This window comes from Pelophylax lessonae (genome assembly GCF_965119305.1).
Source record: "Pelophylax lessonae genome assembly, contig: HAP1_SCAFFOLD_138, whole genome shotgun sequence".
Lineage (NCBI taxonomy): Eukaryota > Metazoa > Chordata > Amphibia > Anura > Ranidae > Pelophylax > Pelophylax lessonae.
The window spans coordinates 235,781-262,135 of NW_028120136.1; the positions used below are offsets into that span (position 1 = coordinate 235,781).

The window sequence follows — 26,355 nt, forward strand, 5'->3', positions numbered from 1 at the left end:
GTGACAGGTATTCGGGTACTCTGATGACAGGTACTCGGGTACTCTGATGACAGGTACTCGGGTACTCTGATGACAGATACTTGGGTACTTTGAGTACCTGTCATCGGAGTACCCGAGTACATGTCATTGGAGTACCCAAATACCTGTCATCGGAGTACCCGAGTACCTGTCACCAGCCCATCAGGTACTCTGATGACAGGTACTCGGATACTCTGATGGGCTGGTGACAGGTACTCGGATACTCTGATGGGCTGGTGACAGGTATTCGGGTACTCTGATGACAGCTACTCGGGTACTCTGATGACAGGTACTCGGGTACTCTGATGACAGGTACTCTGGTACTCTGATGACAGGTACTGGGGTACTTTGAGTACCTGTCATCGGAGTACCCGAGTACCTGTCATCAGAGTACCTGTCATCGGAGTACCCGAGTACCTGTCATCAGAGTACCTGAGTACCTGTCTCCAGCCCAGAGTGCCCGAGTACCTATTTGCACCCCATCAGATTACCCGAGTATCTGTCTCTAGCCCATCAGAATACCCAAGTACCTCTCTGAAGCTCATCAGAGTACCCGAGTACCTTTCTGAAGCCAATCAGTGTACCCGAGTACCTGTCTGCAGCCCATCAGAGTACCTGAGTACCTATCTGCAGCCCATCAGAGTACCTGAGTACCTATCTGCAGCCCATGCCTCCTAGATTAAGTGTTGGGGTCATTTTGTGGGTAATTCCATTGTCCTGGTGCTCCAGGGCCTTCAAAAGTGTGATTGGTTGTAAGGAAATTATATGTGTAATTTATGCTCCTAGAACACCTGATGGTGCTCCTTGGATGTTGGGCCTCTGTATGTGGCCAGGCTGTGTAAAAGTCTCACACATGTGGTGTCGCCATACTCAGGAGGAGTAGCAGAATGTATTTTGGGGTATAATTGCAAGTATGCATATACTGTGTGTGAGAAATAACTTATTATTATAACTATTTTGTGTAAAAAAAAAATATATTTCTTAATTTTCCCAAGAATTGTGGGAAAAAATTACAACTTCAAAAAACTCACCATGCCTTTTACTAAATACCCTGGAATGTCTACTTTCGAAAAAGGGGTGATTTGGGGGGTATTTGTACTGTCCTGACATTTCAGGGCCTCAAGAAATGAGATTGGCTGTCGGTACATCAGGTGTGATCAATTTTCAATGATTGGCACCATAGCTTGTAGACTCTCTATAACTTTCACACAGACTAAATAATAACCACTAATTTGTGTTATTATTACCAGAAATGTAGAAGTATCAATTTTGGCCCAAATTTATGAAAAAAAATTACTTATTTGCAAAATGTTATAATAGAAACTAAAACAAAATGTTTTTTTTTTTTTAATTTTCGCTGTTTTTTCACTTACATCGCAAAAAATGAAAAACCCATTGGTGATTAAATACTACCAAAAGAAAGCTCAATTTGTGTGAAAAAAAATGATAGAAAATTTGATTGGGTATAGCGTTGTATGACTGAGTAATTATCATTCAAAGTGTGAGAGCGCTGAAAGCTGAAAATTGGTCTGGGCAGGAAGGGGTGTAACTGCTCTGTATGGAAGTGGTTAACAATTAACAATGGGACAGACAGGCTTAGCAGAATCCACATTACACCTCAATACACAGACAATAGGAAGAGACCACCAGTGACAGACTGTCCATCTCTGACACTGAAAAACATGGAACAGAGGCCAATGTGATTGGCTCTTTCAATGAACATGTTCAGAATCAATCAGGCCAGGAATAGTCTTCATATATTTATTGAGATATATAGGTGACAAATATTACTGTCCCATTTACAGTAATTCAAACCATATTCTCAGTGTCCATAAATAGCTGTCTATCGTTTCCTTGGCCACCCTGTGTCCCTAACCTTCTTAGCGGTATTCCTGAACGTGGCTCGGGGTTAAATTTCAGATCCAAAAGCGGTAACCCCGAGCCACACTCGGGGTACCGCCAGAAGCATCGCTGGATCCTGTAAGCAGGGTTACTTACCTTGTCACTGCGATCCAGCGATGTGTCCCGGAGGATCTTCCTCCCGATCGTCTCCATGCCCTGGCTTCTGTCTCCTGCGACGTGACATTCGCAGGGGGGTGGAACCGGCGGCAAATTCAAATGTAAAAACACACCAAACACACTGATACAATGCAAAATAAAAAAAATCACATTAGTTTGCCCCCCAGTGCCCTTTCCTGCAGTTTTACTGTACTTTTTATGTATATATATATATATATAATAAATGTATACAGTTGGTTTGGGCTGCTCATTCACAAGAATTACCTGCAAAATAATGGTACCGCTTTCAGCACCTAAAATCCAAAAGAATCATACCGCCAGGGAGGCTAATAGACACAGGGGGACTTACACACAAGAGGGGGCTGAGAGAGGGATTTCCCAACCTCTCGAATGTAAGGCAGGTTCCACAGGCCCCCCGACCAAAGTGACTCCCGTCACACCATAGATCCTCCTCGTGATGGACGCTGCAAGCACCGGACTCTGCACATCATCTTCCTTGGATTTCCCTCTGCCAAGCTGATCCAGCCAGCTGCCCTGCCATAAAACTGCACCCCTAACCCCAACACTAAAACCCAACCCCAAGACAACCCCAACCCAAACTCTGAACCTAACCCAAACCTCAACCCTAACCCCAACCCTAAAATCCACCCCAACCCTAACCCCAACCAAACCCCAACCTCAACCCTAACCCCAACCCTAAAATCCACCCCAACCCTAACCCCAACCAAACCCTAACCCCAACCTCAACCCTAACCCCAACCCTAAAATCCACCCCAATCCTAACCCCAACCAAACCCTAACCCCAACCTCAACCCTAACCCCAACCCTAAAATCCACCCCAATCCTAACCCCAACCAAACCCTAACCCCAACCTCAACCCTAACCCCAACCCTAAAACCCACCCCAACCCCAACAAAACCCCAACCCTAACCACATCCCTAACCCCAACCAAAACCCTAATCCAAACTTACAACCCTAACCCCCCCCCACCCCACCCCTAACCCCAACACTAAAACCCAACCCCAACACAACCCTAACCCCAACCCAAACTCTGAACCTAACCCAAACCTCAACCCTAACCCCAACCCTAAAACCTACCCCAACCCTAACCCCAACCCAACCAAACCCTAACACCAACCTCAACCCTAACCCCAACCCTAAAATCCACCCCAACCCAACCAAACCCTAACCCCAACCTCAACCCTAAAACCCACCCCAACCCTAACCTCAACCCAACCAAACCCTAACCCCAACCTCAACCCTAACCACAACCCTAAAACCCACCCAAACCAAACCATAACCCCAACCACAGCCCTAACCCCAACCAAAACCCTAATCCAAACAACAGCCCTAACCCCACCCCACTCCTAACCCCAACCCTAAAACCCAACCCCAACACAGTCCTAACCCCAACCGCAACCCTAACCCCAACCCTAAAACCCACCCGACCCCAACCCCAACCAAACCCTAACCCCGACCACAACCCTAACTCCAACCAAAACCCTAATCCAAACTACAACCCTAACCCCACCTGTAACCCCAACACTAAAACCCAACCCCAACACAACCCTAACCCCAACCACAACCCTAACCCCAACCCTAAGGCAGGGGTTGGCAACTTACGGCCTGCGGTCTGCACCTGGGCCGCCGGCCAGTAGATATCCAGCCTGTCAGTGCACGTGATGAATTCCTGTGCACCCGGCCTGCGGACATTTTAGGTAAGAGCAGAGCGGAGCAGGAAGCAGAAGGAGAACATGGGACAGACACACAGCAGCGCTGATAAGACAACGGAACCCCAACCCTAAAGGTGGTCCTAGAAACCAATTATCAGCTCGTTCTCCAGAGCTGAATTTATTTCCTCTTGAGAAGAGAAGATTAAGGAGGGATATGATCACCATGTATAAATACAAAAGGGGGATATGATCACCATGTATACATACATAAGGGGGGATATGATCACCATGTATAAATACATAAGGGGGGATATGATCACCATGTATAAATACATAAGGGGGAATATGATCTCCATGTATAAATACATAAGGGGGGATATGATCTCCATGTATAAATACATAAGGGGGAATATGATCTCCATGTATAAATACATAAGGGGGGATATGATCTCCATGTATAATACATAAGGGGGGATATGATCTCCATGTATAATACATAAGGGGGGGGGGGGATATGATCACCATGTATAAATACATAAGGGGGGATATGATCTCCATGTATAAATACATAAGGGGGGATATGATCTCCATGTATAAATACATAAGGGGGGATATGATCTCCATATATAAATACATAAGGGGGGATATGATCACCATGTATAAATACATAAGGGGGATATGATCTCCATGTATAAATACATAAGGGGGGGGGATATGATCACCATGTATAAATACATAAGGGGGGATATGATCTCCATGTATAAATACATAAGGGGGGATATGATCTCCATGTATAAATACATAAGGGGGGATATGATCTCCATATATAAATACATAGGGGGGGATATGATCACCATGTATAATACATATGGGGGGATATGATCACCATGTATAAATACATAAGGGGGGGATATGATCTCCATGTATAAATACATAAGGGGGATATGATCACCATGTATAAATACATAAGGGGGGAGATATGATCTCCATGTATAAATACATAACGGGGGATATGATCTCCATGTATAAATACATAAGGGGGGATATGATCTCCATGTATAATACATAAAGGGGGATATGATCTCCATGTATAAATACATAAGGGGGGAGATATGATCTCCATGTATAAATACATAACGGGGGATATGATCTCCATGTATAAATACATAAGGGGGGATATGATCTCCATGTATAAATTGATAATGGGGGGATATGATCTCCATGTATAAATACATAAGGGGGGGGATATGATCTCCATGTATAAATACATAAGAGGGGATATGATCTCCATGTATAAATACATAAGGGGGGATATGATCTCCATGTATAAATACATAAGGGGGGGATATGATCTCCATGTATAAATACATAAGGGGGGATATGATCTCCATGTATAAATACATAAGAGGGGATATGATCACCATGTATAAATACATAAAGGGGGATATGATCACCATGTATAAATACATAAGGGGGATATGATCTCCATGTATAAATACATAAGGGGGGGATATGATCTCCATGTATAAATACATAAGGGGGATATGATCTCCATGTATAATACATAAGGGGGGATATGATCTCCATGTATAAAGACATAAGGGGGGATATGATCTCCATGTATAATACATAAGGGGGATATGATCTCCATGTATAAATACATAAGGGGGGATATGATCACCATGTATAAATACATAAGGGGGGGGGGGGATATGATCACCATGTATAAATACATAAGGGGGGATATGATCTCCATGTATAAATACATAAGAGGGGATATGATCTCCATGTATAAATACATAAAGGGGGATATGATCACCATGTATAAATATATAAGGGGGTATATGATCTCCATATATAAATACATAAGGGGGGATATGATCTCCATGTATAAATACATAAGGGGGATATGATCTCCATGTAAAAAAACATAAGGGGGATATGATCTCCATGTATAAATACATAAGGGGGGGATATGATCTCCATGTATAAATACATAAGGGGGATATGATCTCCATGTATAATACATAAGGGGGGATATGATCTCCATGTATAAAGACAGAAGGGGGGATATGATCTCCATGTATAAATACATAAGAGGGGATATGATACCCATGTATAAATACATAAGGGGGGATATGATCACCATGTGTAAATGCATAAAGGGGGATATGATCTCCATGTATAAATACATAAGGGGGGATATGATCTCCATGTATAAATACATAAGGGGGGATATGATCTCCATGTATAAATACATATGGGGGGATATGATCACCATTTATAAATACATAAGGGGGGATATGATCTCCATGTATAATACATAAGGAGGGATATGATCTCCATGTATAAATACATATGGGGGGATATGATCACCATGTATAAATACATAAGGAGGGATATGATCTCCATGTATAAATACATATGGGGGGATATGATCTCCATGTATAAATACATAAGGGGGATGTGATCTCCATGTATAAATACATAAGGGGGGATATGATCTCCATGTATAAATACATAAGGGGGATGTGATATCCATGTATAAATACATAAGGGGGGATATCCCGGGTAACTATAGGCCGGTCAGCCTAACATCAGTAGTCTGCAAAATTTTGGAGGGGATGATAAGGGACCACATACAAGACTTTAGTAATGAAAACGGTATTATAAGTAGAAATCAGCATGGATTCATGAAAAATCGTTCTTGCCAAACCAATCTACTAACCTTCTACGATGAAGTGAGCTGCCACCTAGATAAAGGTAAGCCTATGGATGTGGTGTATCTGGATAAAGGAAGGCCTGTGGATGTGGTGTATCTGGATAAAGGAAGGTCTGTGGATGTGGTGTATCTGGATAAAGGAAGGCCTGTGGATGTGGTGTATCTGGATAAAGGAAGGCCTGTGGATGTGGTGTATCTGGACTTTGCAAAGGCCTTCGACACCGTTCCCCACAAACGCTTACTGTACAAACTAAGGAAGGTAGGTATGGACCATAAGGTGAGTACCTGGATAGAGAACTGGCTCCAGGGGAGAGTACAGAGGGTGGTGATTAATGGGGAGTACTCGGATTGGGCGGGTGTGGAAAGTGGGGTCCCCCAGGGTTCTGTCCTGGGACCAATCCTGTTTAATTTATTCATAAATGATCTAGAGGAGGGGATATCTAGTACAATCTCAGTATTTGCAGATGATACTAAATTAGGCATGCCAATATATTCTATGCAGGATGTGGAAATCTTGCAAGCAGACCTGAACAAAATAACGGGGTGGGCAACCACATGGCAGATGAGATTTAATGTAGAAAAATGTAAAGTAATGCACTTGGGGGCCAGAAACCAGAAAGCAAGCTACTCACTAGGGGGGAACCTCTGGGTGAGTCTAGGATGGAAAAGGACCTGGGGGTACTGGTAGACAACAGGCTTGGAAGTGGCATGCAATGCCAAGCCGCTGCAAGCAAAGCCAACAGAATACTGGGATGCATAAAAAAGGGGATTCACTCCAGAAATAAAGAGATTATTCTCCCGCTCTACAAGACTCTGGTCCGGCCACATCTGGAGTATGCTGTCCAGTTCTGGGCACCGGTCCTCAGGAAGGATGTGCTGGAACTGGAGAAAGTCCAGAGAAGGGCAACAAAAATAATTAGGGGAATGGAGGACATCAGCTATGAGGAAAGACTACAAGCACTGAACTTATTCTCTCTGGAGAAGAGACGATTGAGGGGGGGATATGATATCAATGTACAAATACTGTACTGGTGACCCTAGCATAAGGAACAAACTTTTCAGAGAAAGGGAATACAATAAGACACGTGGCCACTCACTAAAACTAGAGGAAAGGCGGTTTAACCTTAAAGTGCGTAAGGGGTTCTTCACTGTAAGAGCGGTAAGGATGTGGAATTCTCTTCCGCAAGCAGTCGTATCAGCAGGGAGCATTGATAGTTTCAAAAAACTATTGGATGGACACCTTAAAGACCACAACATACAGGGGTATACAATGTACAACATACAGGGGTATACAATGTACAACATACAGGGGTATACAATGTACAACATACAGGGGGTATACAATGTACAACATACAGGGGTATACAATGTACAACATACAGGGGTATACAATGTACAACATACAGGGGTATACAATGTACAACATACAGGGGGTATACAATGTACGGTTAAAAGCAAACACACACACACATCATAGGTTGAACTGGATGGACTGATGTCTTTTTTCAGCCTCACTAACTATGTAACTATGTATATGATCTCCATGTATAATACATAAGGGGGGATATGATCTCCATGTATAAATACATAAGGTTGGGTATGATCACCATGTATAAATACATACGGGGGGGATATGATCTCCATGTATAAATATATAAGGGGGGATATGATCAACATGGATAAATACATAAGGGGTCCATATAGAGAAATTGGTGTTGAGTTATTTTCTCCTCTGGATCAACAGTGGGTTTAGGATTGTGTATATGGGATTGTATGGTTGGGGAGGGTATAGGATTGTGTATATGGGATTGTATGGTTGGGGAGGGTATAGGATTGTGTATATGGGATTGTATGGTTGGGGAGGGTATAGGATTGTGTATATGGGATTGTATGGTTGGGGAGGGTATAGGATTGTGTATATGGGACCGACTTATGTCTCTTTTCAACCTGACTAACTATGTAACTATGTAACTATGTAAGTATGTAACTATGTAACTGTGTTATTCAAAGTTTCTTGTATTTTGTTGATTATTATTATCATAGAGCGGGATGGGGATCGGGGCAGTTTTATGCCAGCATCAGAGTCCGGTGTCAGAAGGAAAGGGTTCGGAGACATGCAGGAGCTGGATGAGAGCAATGGAAAGGGTGAATATAAGTTGAACAAACAAATCACTGCAGGGAAGCATGGGGTGGGGTTGGGTGGGAGACCCTACAGAGATTCCTGAGCCTTGAGTGAGTAAACCTGCAATGCTTCCTCAGAGTGACCTGGCTTTGTATTAGTGAAGCACCTTAAAGTAAGGTAAACCTGTACTGTTATTATTACTATGTTGGGATTATTATTATCTTCATTTATTAGCAGGTGAATGCAGCCCTCCAGGCATTCACAAACATTGAATCTGGCCCATAAGTGGAAAAAGGTTGCGGACCCCTGCCCTAATACAATGCATTGCCGAGGTGAACTGACAACATTTGCGAAAATATCATTTGAGGGATGAAAAATTAAGAAAAAATTTGGAGGAAGCATCTCAGAATCCTTGTGAACTGCAGCCCTGTGATAACCCTAACCCCAAATCCAGGCTTAACCCCAACCCTAAACCCTAGACCAGGGGTCCTCAAATTACGGCCCGTAAATACATACATTCGCTATTGTCACAGGGATCCTCCTCCTGGCCAATCAGGAAGCGGGTCCGAGACCCACTACCTAAATGGCCGAAAGGCGAGCCCATGCCATGGGCCGAGGAGGAGGCGGGAGGACTCAAGGAGATGCCGGGGGACTGAAGAGAAGCCGCCGCTGCAGGTAAGTGCACTGACTGGTCTGTCTGCATTGAAAGGGGGCACGCTGGTCTCTGCATTGAAAGGGGGCACACTGGTCTCTGCATTAAAAGGGGGCACGCTGGTCTCTGCATTGAAAGGGGGCACGCTAGTCTCTGCATTGAAAGGGGGCACGCTGGTCTCTGCATTGAAGGGGGCACGATGGTCTCTGCATTGAAAGGGGGCACGCTGGACTCTGTATTGAAGGGGGCACACTGGTCTCTGTATTGAAGGGGGCACACTGGTCTCTGCATTGAAGGGGGCACAATGGTCTCTGCATTGAAAGGGGACACACTGGTCTCTGAATTGAAAGCGGGCATGCTGGTCTCTGCATTGAAAGGGGGCATGCGCTGGTCTCTGCATTGAAGGGGGCACGCTGGTCTCTGCATTGAAGGGGGCACGCTGGTCTCTGCATTGAAGGGGGCACGCTGGTCTCTGCATTGAAATGGGGCACGCTGGACTCTGCATTGAAAGGAGGCACGATGGTCTCTGCATTGAAGGGGGCACACTGGTCGCTGCATTGAAGGGGGCACAATGGTCTCTGCATTGAAAGGGGGCACGCTGGTCTCTGCATTGAAGGGGGCACGATGGTCTCTGCATTGAAAGGGGGCACGATGGTCTCTGCATTGAAAGGAGGCACGATGGTCTCTGCATTGAAAGGGGGCACACTGGTCTCTGCATTGAAGGGGGCACGCTGGTCTCTGCATTGAAAGGGGGCATGATGGTTTCTTCATTGAAAGGGGCATGATTGTCTTGGCCTTGAAAGGGGCACGATGGTCTCTGCATTGAAAGGGGGCACGCTGGTCTCTCTGCATTGAAAGGGGGCACGCTGGTCTCTCTGCATTGAAAGGGGGCACGCTGGTCTCTGCATTGAAGGGGGCATGCTGGTCGCTGCTTTGAAAGGGGGCACGCTGGTCTCTGCATTGAAAGGGGGGGCGCTGGTCTCTGTATTGAAGGGGGCACACTGGTCTCTGCATTGAAGGGGGCACGATGGTCTCTGCATTGAAAGGGGACACACTGGTCTCTGCATTGAAAGGGGGCACGCTGGTCTCTGCATTGAAAGGGGGCACGATGGTCTCTGCATTGAAAGGAGGCACGATGGTCTCTGCATTGAAAGGGGGCACGCTGGTCTCTGCATTGAAGGGGGCACGATGGTCTCTGCATTGAAAGGGGGCATGATGGTTTCTGCATTGAAAGGGGCATGATTGTCTTGGCCTTGAAAGGGGCACAATGGTCTCTGCATTGAAAGGGGGCACGCTGGTCTCTCTGCATTGAAAGGGGGCACGCTGGTCTCTGCATTGAAGGGGGCATGCTGGTCGCTGCATTGAAAGGGGGCACGCTGGTCTCTGCATTGAAAGGGGGAGCGCTGGTCTCTGCATTGAAGGGGGCACGATGGTCTCTGCATTGAAAGGACGCCCGATGGTCTCTGCATTGAAAGGGAGCACGATGGTCTCTGCATTGAAGGGGGGCACGATGGTCTCTGCATTGAAGGGGGCACGCTGGTCTCTGCATTGAAGGGGGCACAATGGTCTCTGCATTGAAGGGGGCACAATGGTCTCTGCATTTAAAGGGGGCACACTGGTCACTCTGCATTGAAGGGGGCACGATGGTCTCTGCATTGAAGGGGGCACGCTGTGGTCTCTCTGCATTGAAAGGGGGCACACTATACCTTGATTACTAAAGGCCCCTTTCACACTTTTGTGACCTCAAAGTCTCGCAATTTTTACAGCCTTTTTTGTGTCAAAGCAATGCCTATTACATTTTTCTGTTTGCGCCCCCCCCCAAAAATTGTGAGCACCAGCCGCCACTATATAAATAAAACAATAAAAAATATGTGCATTGGAATTCGTTTATATTTTTTTTCAAACTATAGTCCGGCCCCAACAGTATCTGAGGGACCGTGAACTGGCCCCCTGTTTAAAAAGTTTGAGGACCCCTGCCCTAGACCAAACCCCAAATCTAATCCTAACCCCAACCCTAACCAAAACTTCCAATCCTAACCTCAACCTTAAAACCCAAACCTGACCCTAATCCTAACCCAACCCTAACCCCAACCCAACCCTAACTCAAACTTCGAACCTTAACCCCAACCCTGACCCCAGCCCTAAAACCCAACCCAACCCGACCCGAACCCTAACCCCAATCCCAACCCTTAGGCAATGCATTGCAGAGATGTACTGAGAACATTTGCTGAGATATCATTTGAGCAATTTAAAAATTGGAGGAAACATCTCAGGAGGCTTGTGCCCTGTGATAACACCAACCCCAACCCTAATCCCAACCCCAACCCTAACCCTAAACCAAACCCAATACTAACCTCAACCCTAACCTCAACCCCAACCATAACCACAACCCTAAACCAAACCCAACACTAACCTGAACCCAACCCAACCCTAACTCAACCCAACCCTAACCCCAACCTAACCCAACTGTATGGCAATTCATTGCAGAGATGTACTGAAAACATTTGCTGACATATAATTTAAGCGATAACAATATTTGGAGGAAACATTTCAGGAGCCTTGTAACCTGCTGCCTGTAATATCCCCAACCCTAACCCAAACCCTTATTTCAACCCCAACCCTTACTCTAACCCCAACCATAACCCAATCCAAACCCTAACCCCAACCCTAACCCCCAATGCTAACCTTAAGACAATGTATTGCAGAGATATACTAAGAACATTTGCTGAAATATCATTTGTGCAAATAAAATAACTGTAAGAAACATCCCAGGAGCCTTGTGACTTTCTGCCCTGTGATAATCACAAACCCAACACAAACTCAACCATAAGCCCAACCCTAACCTGAACCCTAACCCTTAACCCTAAATCTAACCACAAATCTATCCCTAACCCCCAACCCTAGCCCCAACCATAATTTCAACCCCAACCAGAACTCAATTCCTAAAACCAATCCCAACCCTAATTTTAACCCCAACCCTAACCCTAATACAAACCCAACCCAAACCCAAAGCATTGCTGAGATATACTGAAAACATTTGCTGACATAATTTGAGCTATTAAAATCATTTTAGGAAACATCTCAGGAGCCTTGTAACCTGCTGACCTGTGATAACCCCTAAACCTAACCCAAAACCCAACCCCAAACCGAACCCTAACCCCAACTCCAAATGTAACCCCGACCTTAACCCTAACCCCAACCCAAAACCTAACTCCAACCCTAACACCAACTGTATCCCCAACCTCAACCCTAACCTAAACCCAACCCCATCCCAAACTCTAACTCCAACCCTAACCCCAACTCAAAACCTAACCCCAACTCTCATCGCCAACCCTAACCCTCAATCTAACACTATCTCAACCCTAACTCCAACCGCAACCTTAACCCAAACCTTAGCTTCAACTCCAACCTTTACCCTAACCCCAACCCTAACCCCAATGCTAACCATATGACAATGTATTGCAGAGATGTACTGAGAACATTTGCTGGCATATCATTTGAGCGATGAAAATAACTGGAAGAAACATCTCAAGAGCCTTGTGACTTTCTGCCCTGTGATAATCACAAACCCAACACAAACTCAACCATAACCCCAACCCTCACCCACAAATCTAACCCCAAACCTATCCTTAACCCTAACCCCAACCATAGCCCCCAGCCATAATTTTAACCCCAACCATAACCTGAATCCTAAAACCAACCCTAACCCCAACTTCAACTGTAACCCCAACCTTAACCCTAACCCCAACCCAAAACCTAACCCCCAACCCTAACCCTATCCCCAACCCTAACTTCAACCTCAACACTAACCTAAACCCAACCCTATCCCAAACTCTAACTTCTGTTGCCTTATGAGTTTAGGCGTAATCTCCCTTACCGTGTTGTGATGATGAGGAGTTATGTATAAATCTCCATCAGTAATTGTAATATTAATGTAAATATATATACTAGATATTGAGTTTTGATTTTACATTTAGTTCATATATGATTATCAATTATATGAAGTTGGGTGACTTCCACCTACAGGCAATAGTGACTTGATTAACAAGTCCATTTAAAATGCATGCCTGGGCTACCTGGGAGGGGTCTGCTATTTACACTGATAAGCAAACTGTAGTACAGCCCCGTAATTATGTTCTTTTTCCCCAGGCATTACGGGGCCAGAAAATAATTGATAATCTTCCAAGACAGGTCATTCCTTTATCTCGCCCTCTACTTCAAAGACTGTCCCTTAAGATATGCAATGAAGATTGACTATCGGTTGAAGGGTTGGACAATAGGCCCGGGAGATGAACAGGTTCTCCCCCCAACAGAGAACCTAGGGGAGGGGGAATTTGTCCTATCCTGAATGAGATGCGCCCACAGGGAGGAACAGGGCATGATAGCTGAACCAATCAGAATAGCCCTATACAAGGCAATGTAATATGGTTCTATATTAACAAAGGTGTAGATAGAGTGACTTCCTGTTTGGCATGGGAGAGCAGGAGGAAGCACTAAGGGTAACTATGAAGGAGTAAGGTTTACATTGTTTGTTCTCTTTGTGTCGGTCGTAGTGTGTTTGTAAATGAGTATATACTCTATACACTGTATTTGTTCAGTTAAACTAGGAATATTTTACATTTTGTAGTATGTACAATAGTTAGATTCTTGTAAATTAATTTAGGCTTTTCAAACTATATACCAATAAATAATTGCTGTATTAAAGCTTTCATTCAAAGTCAAATAACTCTCATTTTTAACCCAAATATTGTCTGAGATAAATTAACTCTCATATCTTTCGGGTAACATAATTGGCGACCATGAAGGGACTTGGGGTTTTCTTCCAGTTTCTTACCAGAACGACAGTCAATCTTCTCATTCAGCTCCGCAAACTTCCAGGCAATGTGAGCAGTATGGAAATCCAGCACAGGCGCATAGCCAGCACTGATCTGTCCTGGGTGGTTCAGGATAATTACCTGTGCGGTGAATTGACCAGCTTCCAATGGTGGGTCGTTCTTGCTATCACCAGCAACGTTACCACGACGGATATCCTTCACGGAAACGTTCTTTACGTTGAAACCAACGTTGTCACCGGGCAAAGCCTCAGTCAAAGCTTCATGGTGCATTTCCACAGACTTGACTTCAGTTGTTACATTAACTGGAGCAAAGGTAACCACCATACCTGGCTTCAGGATACCAGTTTCAACTAGGCTTGTGACGGTATCAGATTTTCATGCTGCGATTAATTGATTAAGGTTTTGCCACGGTATACGGTATTATCACGGTATTCTATTATTAAATTTAAATTATTAAATTTCCACCTCACTTCAATTTCATTGCTGAATTTAGGGGCTTTGGTTCACTTATGCACATTATTATATAGTCAGTCAGTACAGACTCTGTGAACCAGGCCTAAAATAGGTCATCAAGCAGTGTCTGGCCTAACTGGTGATAACTGGTTCTGGCGCTCGGCTCCGATCCGATGGCCTGGTCATTAAGAGGGCAAATCCTTGTGGTCAAGAAGTGGTTAAACCTGAAGGAGGTGTTGTTTATAAATTACTTTACTATTGCTTTAGGCCTGGTTCACATGTATGCGGGTTGGTGGTTCACATTTGCACAGGCATAGCAGCCCATTGATTTGAATGGGCTGCTATGCCCTCATTTTCCGCAGAAAAAAGGTGCATGCAGCATTTTTTTAAAATTCAGTGGCCTTGAAATCCATCCTGCTTTTGCACCATGCGACTAACCTGCAGTTCCTGCTCTGGCAAGCTTTCTGCATTTTTTGTATACGTGGGCACGGCATTTAAAAATAAACAGTTTGCGTGTGCAGCAACGGCAGGTAAGTCGCATGGTGCAAAAGAAGGATGGATTTCATGGCCACTGCATTTTTTTAAATTCTGCATGCACCTTTTTTCAGCTGAAAACGCAGGCATAGCAGCTCAAGCCCATTCACATCAATGGGCTGCTATGCCTGTGCAAATGTGGGCCCCCAACCCGCATACATGTGAACCAGGCCTAAAGCAATAGTAAAGTCATTAATTGGTTAAACCTGCAGGAGGACCGGTGTTTTTATCTATTAATGACTTTACTATTGCTTTAGGCCTGGTTCACATGTATGCGGGTTGGGGGCCCACATTTGCACAGGCATAGCAGCCCATTGATGTGAATGGGCTTGAGCTGCTATGCCTGCGTTTTCAGCTGAAAAAAGGTGCATGCAGAATTTTAAAAAATGCAGTGGCCATGAAATCCATCCTTCTTTTGCACCATGCGACTTACCTGCCGTTGCTGCACACGCAAACTGTTTATTTTTAAATGCCGTGCCCACGTATACAAAAAATGCAGAAAGCTTGCCAGAGCAGGAACTGCAGGTTAGTCGCATGGTGCAAAAGCAGGATGGATTTCAAGGCCACTGAATTTAAAAAAAATGCTGCATGCACCTTTTTTCTGCGGAAAATGAGGGCATAGCAGCCCGTTCAAATCAATGGGCTGCTATGCCTGTGCAAATGTGGGCCGCCAACCCGCATACATGTGAACCGCCAACCCGCATACATGTGAACCACCAACCCGCATACATGTGAACCAGGCCTAAAGCAATAGTAAAGTCATTAATAGATAAAAACACCGGTCCTCCTGCAGGTTTAACCACTTCTGGATCGCAAGGATTTGCCCCTTTAAAGACCAGGCCATCGGATCAGAGCGCCAGGACCAGTCATCACCAGGTAGGCCAGACACTGCTTGATGGCTATATAATAATGTAATGTGGGCTGCTAGGCGTGTGTGTGTGTATATATATATTTATTAGAGCTGCACGATTCTGGCCAAAATGAGAATCACGATTTTTTAGCTTGGAATAAAGATCACGATTCTCTCACGATTCTCTGTGTAACAAAAAAAAAAAAAATTGGGATAACTTTACTGTTACGTTTTTTTTTTTTTTTTTATTCATTAAAGTCTAATCATTGCGTTTGAAAGACTGCTGCGCAAATACAGTGTGACATAAAATATTACAACAATCGCCATTTTATTCTGTAGGGTCTCTGCTAAAAAAATATATAAAATGTTTGGGGGTTCTAAGTACTTTTCTAGCAAAAAAAAAACTGATTTTAACTTGCAAACAGCAAGTGTCAGAAAAAGATCCAGTCTTTAAGAGGTTAAACTTCCTTTCTCCCTGGCAGAGGGAAGGAAAAGATACAATGTAATCATTTTTGTTTATAGTTAGGAGACTTAATGCTGAAAGGTGTTAGCTGAGTGAGTGAATGAGTCATCCAGCTCACTGAAATGTATCAATTCACAAGTCAGGCAGACTTGACAGAGAAACTCGGTATTTTAAAAATGCCACAATAACAATACCGTGGCTATGCAATACCGCGATATATCGAATTACCGAAAACCGGCATATGTCTAGTTTCAACACGACCAACTGGTACTGTACCAATACCACCAATCTTGTACACGTCCTGCAGAGGCAGACGAAGAGCCTTGTCAGTGGGGCGGCTAGAGTGGTTCCAGAAGCTTTTCCCTCTTTGCGGGAAATGTTCCATCCCTTGAACCATGGCATATTGGAGCTTGGTTCCAGCATGTTGTCACCGTTCCAACCAGAGATGGGCACAAAGGCAACGGTATCTGGGTTGTAAACAATTTTCTAGATGTAAGTGCTGACTTCCTTTACAGTTTCCTCATATCTCTTCTGACTGTATGGTGGCTCAGTGGAATCCATTTTGTTTACACCAACGATAAGCTGCTTCACACCCAGAGTGTAGGCCAGAAGAGCATGTTCACGAGTTTGTCCATTCTTTGAGATACCAGCCTCAAATTCACCAACACCGGCAGCAACAATAAGCAGTCAGCCTGAGAAATACCAGTGATCATGTTCTTGATGAAGTCTCTGTGGCCAGGGGCATCAATAATGGTAACAAAGTACTTGCTGGTCTCAAATTTCCACAGGGAAATGTCAATGGTAATACCTCGTTCACGCTCAGCCTTCAGTTTGTCCAAGACCCAAGCGTATTTGAAGGAGCCCTTTCCCATCTCAGCAGCTTCCTTCTCGAATTTCTCAATGGTACGCTTGTCGATCCGACCACATTTGTAGATGAGATGTCCAGTTCAAAACCTAACCCGAACTCTAATCGCCAACCCAACCCTAACCCTCAATCGAACGCCATCCCAACCCTATCTCCAACTGCAACCCCAACCTTAACCCAAACCCTAATTTCAACCCAAACCCTTACCCTAACCATAATCCAAACCCTAACCCCAACCCTATCCCCCAATGCTAACCCTAAAACAATGTATTGCAGAGATCTACTGAGAACATTTGCTGAAATATCATTTGTGCAAAGAAAATAACTGTAAGAAACATCTCAGGAGCCTTGTGACTTTCTGCCCTGTGATAATCACAAACTTAACACAAACTCAACCATAACCCCAACCCTACTCTGAACCCTAACCCTTAACCCAAAATCTAACCACAAATCTATCCCTAACCCCAACCATAATTTCAACCCTAACCAGAACTCAAATCCTAAAACCAATCCCAACCCTAATTGTAACCCCAACCCTGACCCTAATACAAACCAAACCCCAACCCAAAGCATTGCAGAGATATACTGAAAATATTTGCTGACATCATTTGAGCGATTAAAATAATTTTAGGAAACATCTCAGGAGCCTTGTAACCTGCTGCCCTGTGATAACCCCGAAACCTAACCCAAACCCAACCCTAACCCCAACTCCAACTGTAACCCCAACCTTAACCCTAACCCCAACCCAAAACCTAACCTCAACCCTAACCCCAACCCTACCCCCAACCCTAACCCCAAACTCAACCCTAACCTAAACCCAACCCCATCCCAAACTCTAACTCCAAACCTAACCCCAACTCAAAACCTTACCCCAACCCTAACCCTCAATCTAACGCCACCCCAACCCTAACTCCAACTGCAACTGCAACCGCAACCTTAACCCAAACCTTAACTGTAACCCCAACCTTAACCCTAACCCCAACCCAAAACCTAACCTCAACCCTAACCCCAACCCTACCCCCAACCCTAACCCCAAACTCAACCCTAACCTAAACCCAACCCCATCCCAAACTCTAACTCCAAACCTAACCCCAACTCAAAACCTTACCCCAACCCTAACCCTCAATCTAACGCCACCCCAACCCTAACTCCAACTGCAACTGCAACCGCAACCTTAACCCAAACCTTAACTTTAACCCCAACCCTTACCCTAACCCCAACTATAAGCCAAACCCTAATCCCCAACCCTAAGACAATGTATTGCAAAGATGTACTGAAAACATTTGATCAATGAAAATAACTGGAAGAAACATCTCAGGAGCCTTGTGACTTTCTGCCCTATGATAATCACAAACCCAACACACACTCAACCATAACCCCAACCCTAACCCTCAACCCCAAATCTAACCCCAAACCTATCCCTAATCCTAACCCCAACCGTAGCCCAGACCATAATTTTAACCCCAATCCTAACCCCAAACCAACCTTAAATCCAACTCCAACCCTACGGAAAAGCATTTCAGACATTTGCTGACTTAATTTGAGCGATTAAAAGCATTTTAGGAAAAATCTCAGGAGCCTTGTAACCTGCTGCTCTGTAATAACCCCAAAACCTTAACCTAACCCCAACTGTAACCCCAGCCTTAATTTCAACCCCAACCTTAACCCTAACCCCAACCCGAAACATAACCCCAACCCTAACCCCAATCGCAACTCTAACCCCATTCCCAACCCCAACCCTAACCACAACCTAAACCCAACCACACCCTAAACCCAACTCCAAATCAAAACCTAACCCCAACTCTATTTGCAAACCCTAATCACAACCCAAAGAGTGTGATATTGGGGTGTATTTGTACGGACACATGGCAGTTGATATGTTGGGGTGTAGGTGACAGTGTAATATTTGGGTGTATTTGTACAGACACATGGCAGTTGATATGTTGGGGTGTAGGTGACAGTGTAGTATTTGGGTGTATTTGTATGGACACATGGCAGGTGATATGTTGGGGTGTTGGTGACAGTGTAATATTGGGGTGTATTTGTACGGACACATGGCAGTTGATATGTTGGGGTGTAGGTGACAGTGTAGTATTTGGGTGTATTTGTATGGACACATGGCAGGTGATATGTTGGGGTATAGGTGACAGTGTAATATTGGGGTGTATTTGTACGGACACATGGCAGTTGATATGTTGGGGTGTAGGTGACAGTGTAATATTGGGGTGTATTTGTACGGACACATGGCAGGTGATATGTTGGGGTGTAGGTTACAGTGTAATATTGGGGTGTATTTATACGGACACATGGCAGTTGATATGTTGGGGTGTAGGTGACAGTGTAATATTGGGGTGTATTTATACGGACACATGGCAGTTGATATGTTGGGGTGTAGGTGACAGTGTAATATTGGGGTGTATTTATACGGACACATGGCAGGTGATATGTTGGGGTGTAGGTGACAGTGTAATATTGGGGTGTATTTATACGGACACATGGCAGTTGATATGTTGGGGTGTAGGCGACAGTGTAATATTGGGGTGTATTTGTACGGACACATGGCAGGTGATATGTTGGGTTGTAGGTGACAGTGTAATATTGGGGTGTATTTGTACGGACACATGGCAGGTGATATGTTGGGGTGTAGGTGACAGTGTAATATTGGGGTGTATTTATACGGACACATGGCAGGTGATATGTTGGGGTGTAGGTGACAGTGTAATATTGGGGTGTATTTGTACGGACACATGGCAGGTTATATGTTGGGGTGTAGGTGACAGTGTAATATTGGGGTGTATTTGTACGGACACATGGCAGGTGATATGTTGGGGTGTAGGTTACAGTGTAATATTGGGGTGTATTTGTACGGACACATGGCAGGTGATATGTTGGGGTGTAGGTTACAGTGTAATATTGGGGTGTATTTGTACGGACACATGGCAGGTGATATGTTGGGGTGTAGGTTACAGTGTAATATTGGGGTGTATTTATACGGACACATGGCAGGTGATATGTTGGGGTGTTGGTGACAGTGTAATATTGGGGTGTATTTGCACGGACACATGGCAGGTGATATGTTGGGGTGTTATGGACAGTGTAATATTGGGGTGTATTTGTACAGACACATGGGAGGTGATATGTTGGGGTGTAGGTGACAGTGTAATATTGGGGTGTATTTATACGGACATATGGCAGGTGATATGTTGGGGTGTAGGTGACAGTGTAATATTGGGGTGTATTTGTATGGACACATGGCAGGTGATATGTTAGGGTGTAGGTGACAGTGTAATATTGGGGTGTATTTGTACGGACACATGGCAGGTGATATGTTGGGGTGTAGGTGACAGTGTAATATTGGGGTGTATTTGTACGGACACATGGCAGGTTATATGTTGGGGTGTAGGTGACAGTGTAATATTGGGGTGTATTTGTACGGACGCATGGCAGGTGATATGTTGGGGGTGTAGGTGACAGTGTAATATTGGGGTGTATTTATACGGACACATGGCAGGTGATATGTTGGGGTGTAGGTTACAGTGTAATATTGGGGTGTATTTATACGGACACATGGCAGTTGATATGTTGGGGTGTAGGCGACAGTGTAATATTGGGGTGTATTTGTACGGACACATGGCAGGTGATATGTTGGGTTGTAGGTGACAGTGTAATATTGGGGTGTATTTGTACGGACACATGGCAGGTGATATGTTGGGGTGTAGGTGACAGTGTAATATTGGGGTGTATTTATACGGACACATGGCAGGTGATATGTTGGGTTGTAGGTGACAGTGTAATATTGGGGTGTATTTGTACGGACACATGGCAGGTTATATGTTGGGGTGTAGGTGACAGTGTAATATTGGGGTGTATTTGTACGGACACATGGCAGGTGATATGTTGGGGTGTAGGTTACAGTGTAATATTGGGGTGTATTTGTACGGACACATGGCAGGTGATATGTTGGGGTGTAGGTTACAGTGTAATATTGGGGTGTATTTGTACGGACACATGGCAGGTGATATGTTGGGGTGTAGGTTACAGTGTAATATTGGGGTGTATTTATACGGACACATGGCAGGTGATATGTTGGGGTGTTGGTGACAGTGTAATATTGGGGTGTATTTGCACGGACACATGGCAGGTGATATGTTGGGGTGTTATGGACAGTGTAATATTGGGGTGTATTTGTACAGACACATGGGAGGTGATATGTTGGGGTGTAGGTGACAGTGTAATATTGGGGTGTATTTATACGGACATATGGCAGGTGATATGTTGGGGTGTAGGTGACAGTGTAATATTGGGGTGTATTTGTATGGACACATGGCAGGTGATATGTTGGGGGTGTAGGTGACAGTGTAATATTGGGGTGTATTTATACGGACACATGGCAGGTTATATGTTGGGGTGTAGGTGACAGTGTAATATTGGGGTGTATTTATACGGACACATGGCAGGTGATATGTTAGGGTGTAGGTGACAGTGTAATATTGGGGTGTATTTGTACGGACACATGGCAGGTGATATGTTGGGGTGTAGGTGACAGTGTAATATTGGGGTGTATTTGTACGGACACATGGCAGGTTATATGTTGGGGTGTAGGTGACAGTGTAATATTGGGGTGTATTTGTACGGACGCATGGCAGGTGATATGTTGGGGGTGTAGGTGACAGTGTAATATTGGGGTGTATTTATACGGACACATGGCAGGTTATATGTTGGGGTGTAGGTGACAGTGTAATATTGGGGTGTATTTGTACGGACACATGGCAGGTGATATGTTGGGGTGTAGGTTACAGTGTAATATTGGGGTGTATTTATACGGACACATGGCAGTTGATATGTTGGGGTGTAGGTGACAGTGTAATATTGGGGTGTATTTGTACGGACACATGGCAGGTTATATGTTGGGGTGTAGGTGACAGTGTAATATTGGGGTGTATTTGTACGGACGCATGGCAGGTGATATGTTGGGGGTGTAGGTGACAGTGTAATATTGGGGTGTATTTATATGGACACATGGCAGGTGATATGTTGGGGTGTAGGTGACAGTGTAATATTGGGGTGTATTTATACGGACACATGGCAGGTGATATGTTGGGGTGTTGGTGACAGTGTAATATTGGGGTGTATTTGTACGGACACATGGCAGGTGATATGTTGGGGTGTTATGGACAGTGTAATATTGGGGTGTATTTGTATGGACACATGGCAGGTGATATGTTGGGGTGTAGGTGACAGTGTAATATTGGGGTGTATTTATACGGACACATGGCAGGTGATATGTTGGGGTGTAGGTGACAGTGTAATATTGGGGTGTATTTATACGGACACATGGCAGGTGATATGTTGGGGTGTAGGTGACAGTGTAATATTGGGGTGTATTTATACGGACACATGGCAGGTGATATGTTGGGGTGTAGGTGACAGTGTAATATTGGGGTGTATTTGTACGGACACATGGCAGGTGATATGTTGGGGTGTAGGTGACAGTGTAATATTGGGGTGTATTTGTACGGACACATGGCAGGTGATATGTTGGGGTGTAGGTTACAGTGTAATATTGGGGTGTATTTATACGGACACATGGCAGGTGATATGTTGGGGTGTTGGTGACAGTGTAATATTGGGGTGTATTTGCACGGACACATGGCAGGTGATATGTTGGGGTGTAGGTGACAGTGTAATATTGGGGTGTATTTATACGGACATATGGCAGGTGATATGTTGGGGTGTAGGTGACAGTGTAATATTGGGGTGTATTTGTATGGACACATGGCAGGTGATATGTTAGGGTGTAGGTGACAATGTAATATTGGGGTGTATTTATATGGACACATGGCAGGTGATATGTTGGGGTGTAGGTGACAGTGTAATATTGGGGTGTATTTGTACGGACACATGGCAGGTGATATGTTGGGGTGTAGGTGACAGTGTAATATTGGGGTGTATTTGTACGGACACATGGCAGGTGATATGTTGGGGTGTAGGTGACAGTGTAATATTGGGGTGTATTTATACGGACATATGGCAGGTGATATGTTGGGGTGTAGGTGACAGTGTAATATTGGGGTGTATTTATACGGACATATGGCAGGTGATATGTTGGGGTGTAGGTGACAGTGTAATATTGGGGTGTATTTGTATGGACACATGGCAGGTGATATGTTAGGGTGTAGGTGACAATGTAATATTGGGGTGTATTTATATGGACACATGGCAGGTGATATGTTGGGGTGTAGGTGACAGTGTAATATTGGGGTGTATTTGTACGGACACATGGCAGGTGATATGTTGGGGTGTAGGTGACAGTGTAATATTGGGGTGTATTTGTACGGACACATGGCAGGTGATATGTTGGGGTGTAGGTTACAGTGTAATATTGGGGTGTATTTATATGGACATATGGCAGGTGATATGTTGGGGTGTAGGTGACAATGTAATATTGGGGTGTATTTGTACGGACGCATGGCAGGTGATATGTTAGGGTGTAGGTGACAGTGTAATATTGGGGTGTATTTGTACGGACACATGGCAGGTGATATGTTGGGGTGTAGGTGACAATGTAATATTGGGGTGTATTTATATGGACACATGGCAGGTGATATGTTGGGGTGTAGGTGACAGCGTAATATTGGGGTGTATTTGTACGGACACATGGCAGGTGATATGTTGGGGTGTAGGTTACAGTGTAATATTGGGGTGTATTTATACGGACACATGGCAGTTGATATGTTGGGGTGTAGGTGACAGTGTAATATTGGGGTGTATTTATACGGACACATGGCAGGTGATATGTTGGGGTGTAGGTGACAGTGTAATATTGGGGTGTATTTATACGGACACATGGCAGGTGATATGTTGGGGTGTAGGTGACAGTGTAATATTGGGGTGTATTTATACGGACACATGGCAGGTTATATGTTGGGGTGTAGGTGAACGTGAAATATTGGGGTGTATTTATACGGACACATGGCAGGTGATATGTTGGGGTGTAGGTGACAGTGTAATATTGGGGTGTATTTATACGGACAGATGGCAGGTTATATGTTGGGGTGTAGGTGACAGTGTAGTATTGGGGTGTATTTATACGGACGCATGGCAGGTTATATGTTGGGGTGTAGGTGACAGTGTAGTATTGGGGTGTATTTATACGGACACATGGCAGGTGATATGTTGGGGTGTAGGTGACAGTGTAGTATTGGGGTGTATTTATACGGACACATGGCAGGTGATATGTTGGGGTGTAGGTGACAGTGTAGTATTGGGGTGTATTTATACGGACGCATGGCAGGTTATATGTTGGGGTGTAGGTGACAGTGTAGTATTGGGGTGTATTTATACGGACACATGGCAGGTGATAGGTTGGGGTGTAGGTAACAGTGTAATATTGGGGTGTATTTATACGGACACATGGCAGGTGATATGTTGGGGTGTAGGTGACAGTGTAGTATTGGGGTGTATTTATACGGACACATGGCAGGTGATATGTTGGGGTGTAGGTGACAGTGTAATATTTGGGTGTATTTATACGGACACATGGCAGGTGATATGTTGGGGTGTAGGTGACAGTGTAATATTGGGGTGTATTTATACGGACACATGGCAGGTGATAGGTTGGGGAGTAGGTGACAGTGTAGTATTGGGGTGTATTTATACGGACACATGGCAGGTGATATGTTGGGGTGTAGGTGACAGTGTAGTATTGGGGTGTATTTATACGGACACATGGCAGGTGATATGTTGGGGTGTAGGTGACAGTGTAGTATTGGGGTGTATTTATACGGACACATGGCAGGTGATATGTTGGGGTATAGGTGACAGTGTAATATTGGGGTGTATTTGTACGGACACATGGCAGGTGATAGGTTGGGGAGTAGGTGACAGTGTAGTATTGGGGTGTATTTATACGGACACATGGCAGGTGATATGTTGGGGTGTAGGTGACAGTGTAGTATTGGGGTGTATTTATACGGACACATGGCAGGTGATATGTTGGGGTGTAGGTGACAGTGTAATATTGGGGTGTATTTATACGGACACATGGCAGGTGATATGTTGGGGTGTAGGTGACAGTGTAGTATTGGGGTGTATTTATACGGACACATGGCAGGTTATATGTTGGGGTGTAGGTGACAGTGTAATATTGGGGTGTATTTGTACGGACACATGGCAGGTGATATGTTGGGGTGTAGGTGACAGTGTAGTATTGGGGTGTATTTATACGGACACATGGCAGGTGATATGTTGGGGTGTAGGTGACAGTGTAGTATTGGGGTGTATTTATACGGACACATGGCAGGTTATATGTTGGGGTGTAGGTGACAGTGTAGTATTGGGGTGTATTTATACGGACACATGGCAGGTGATATGTTGGGGTGTAGGTGACAGTGTAATATTGGGGTGTATTTATACGGACACATGGCAGGTGATATGTTGGGGTGTAGGTGACAGTGTAATATTGGGGTGTATTTATACGGACACATGGCAGGTTATATGTTGGGGTGTTTTTCTCCCAGCTCCCGTTGCTCACCCTGTGCCACATGCGACGTCCAGCACCGTCTTGCAGTCGTGTTTCTGCAGCAGGGAGATGATCCAGGTTCGATATTCATCTGTGCGGCTTCTCTTGTCTCCGATGTAGTAATGCCAGACACGAGCTGCCCGTCCATCGGCGTACTGATCCGGCAAACCCTCAGCTGCCACTCCTAGTGAGCGAGTTCGGTATACGCTGTCCACCATTGTTACCTGGGGAATAGAAGACTACAGACAGAATATCAAGCTGATGAAACATCCAGTGAATTGGAAATGTGTGTTCATGCCGAGTCAGCATACAACGAGGATCACAGACATTGCCAGAGCCAATGGCAGCGCCACATCTCTGACACCCACCGTACCCAGCTCTGTCACTGGAGGGACCGCCACCTCCTCCGACTAATCACAGCCTTCATAAAAGTGTACACAGGGGCACACCTCCCTGCCAGATATTCATACGTCACCGGGCAGGTGAGAGGAGAGAGGGGGGGGGGAGAGAGGAGAGAGAGAGAGAGAGGAGAGAGAGAGAGAGAGAGGAGAGAGAGGAGAGAGAGAGGAGAGAAGGAGAGAGAGGAGAGAGAGAGGAGAGGAGAGAGAGGAGAGAGAGAGAGGAGAGA

General features: G+C 44.8%; 1 protein-coding gene and 1 pseudogene across 2 annotated transcripts in view; both read right to left on the reverse strand.

Annotated features, from left to right (window-relative positions):
- GNMT (glycine N-methyltransferase) overlaps positions 1 to 25,945 on the reverse strand; it is a gene marked incomplete at its 5' end in the record, with an annotated part of 69,264 nt that extends 43,319 nt beyond the window's left edge. Inside the window, one exon of the mRNA XM_082275976.1 lies at positions 25,740 to 25,945. Coding sequence (XP_082132102.1) covers positions 25,740 to 25,945 — 206 coding nt within the window. The remainder of the gene's footprint in view (positions 1 to 25,739) is intronic.
- LOC309543499 (elongation factor 1-alpha, somatic form-like) lies at positions 13,925 to 17,288 on the reverse strand (annotated as a pseudogene). The gene is made up of 2 exons: positions 16,842 to 17,288; positions 13,925 to 14,391 (listed from the first exon to the last, which is right to left on the reverse strand). The product of its transcript is annotated as an elongation factor 1-alpha, somatic form-like (transcript).
- Positions 25,946 to 26,355: the final 410 nt, after the last annotated feature.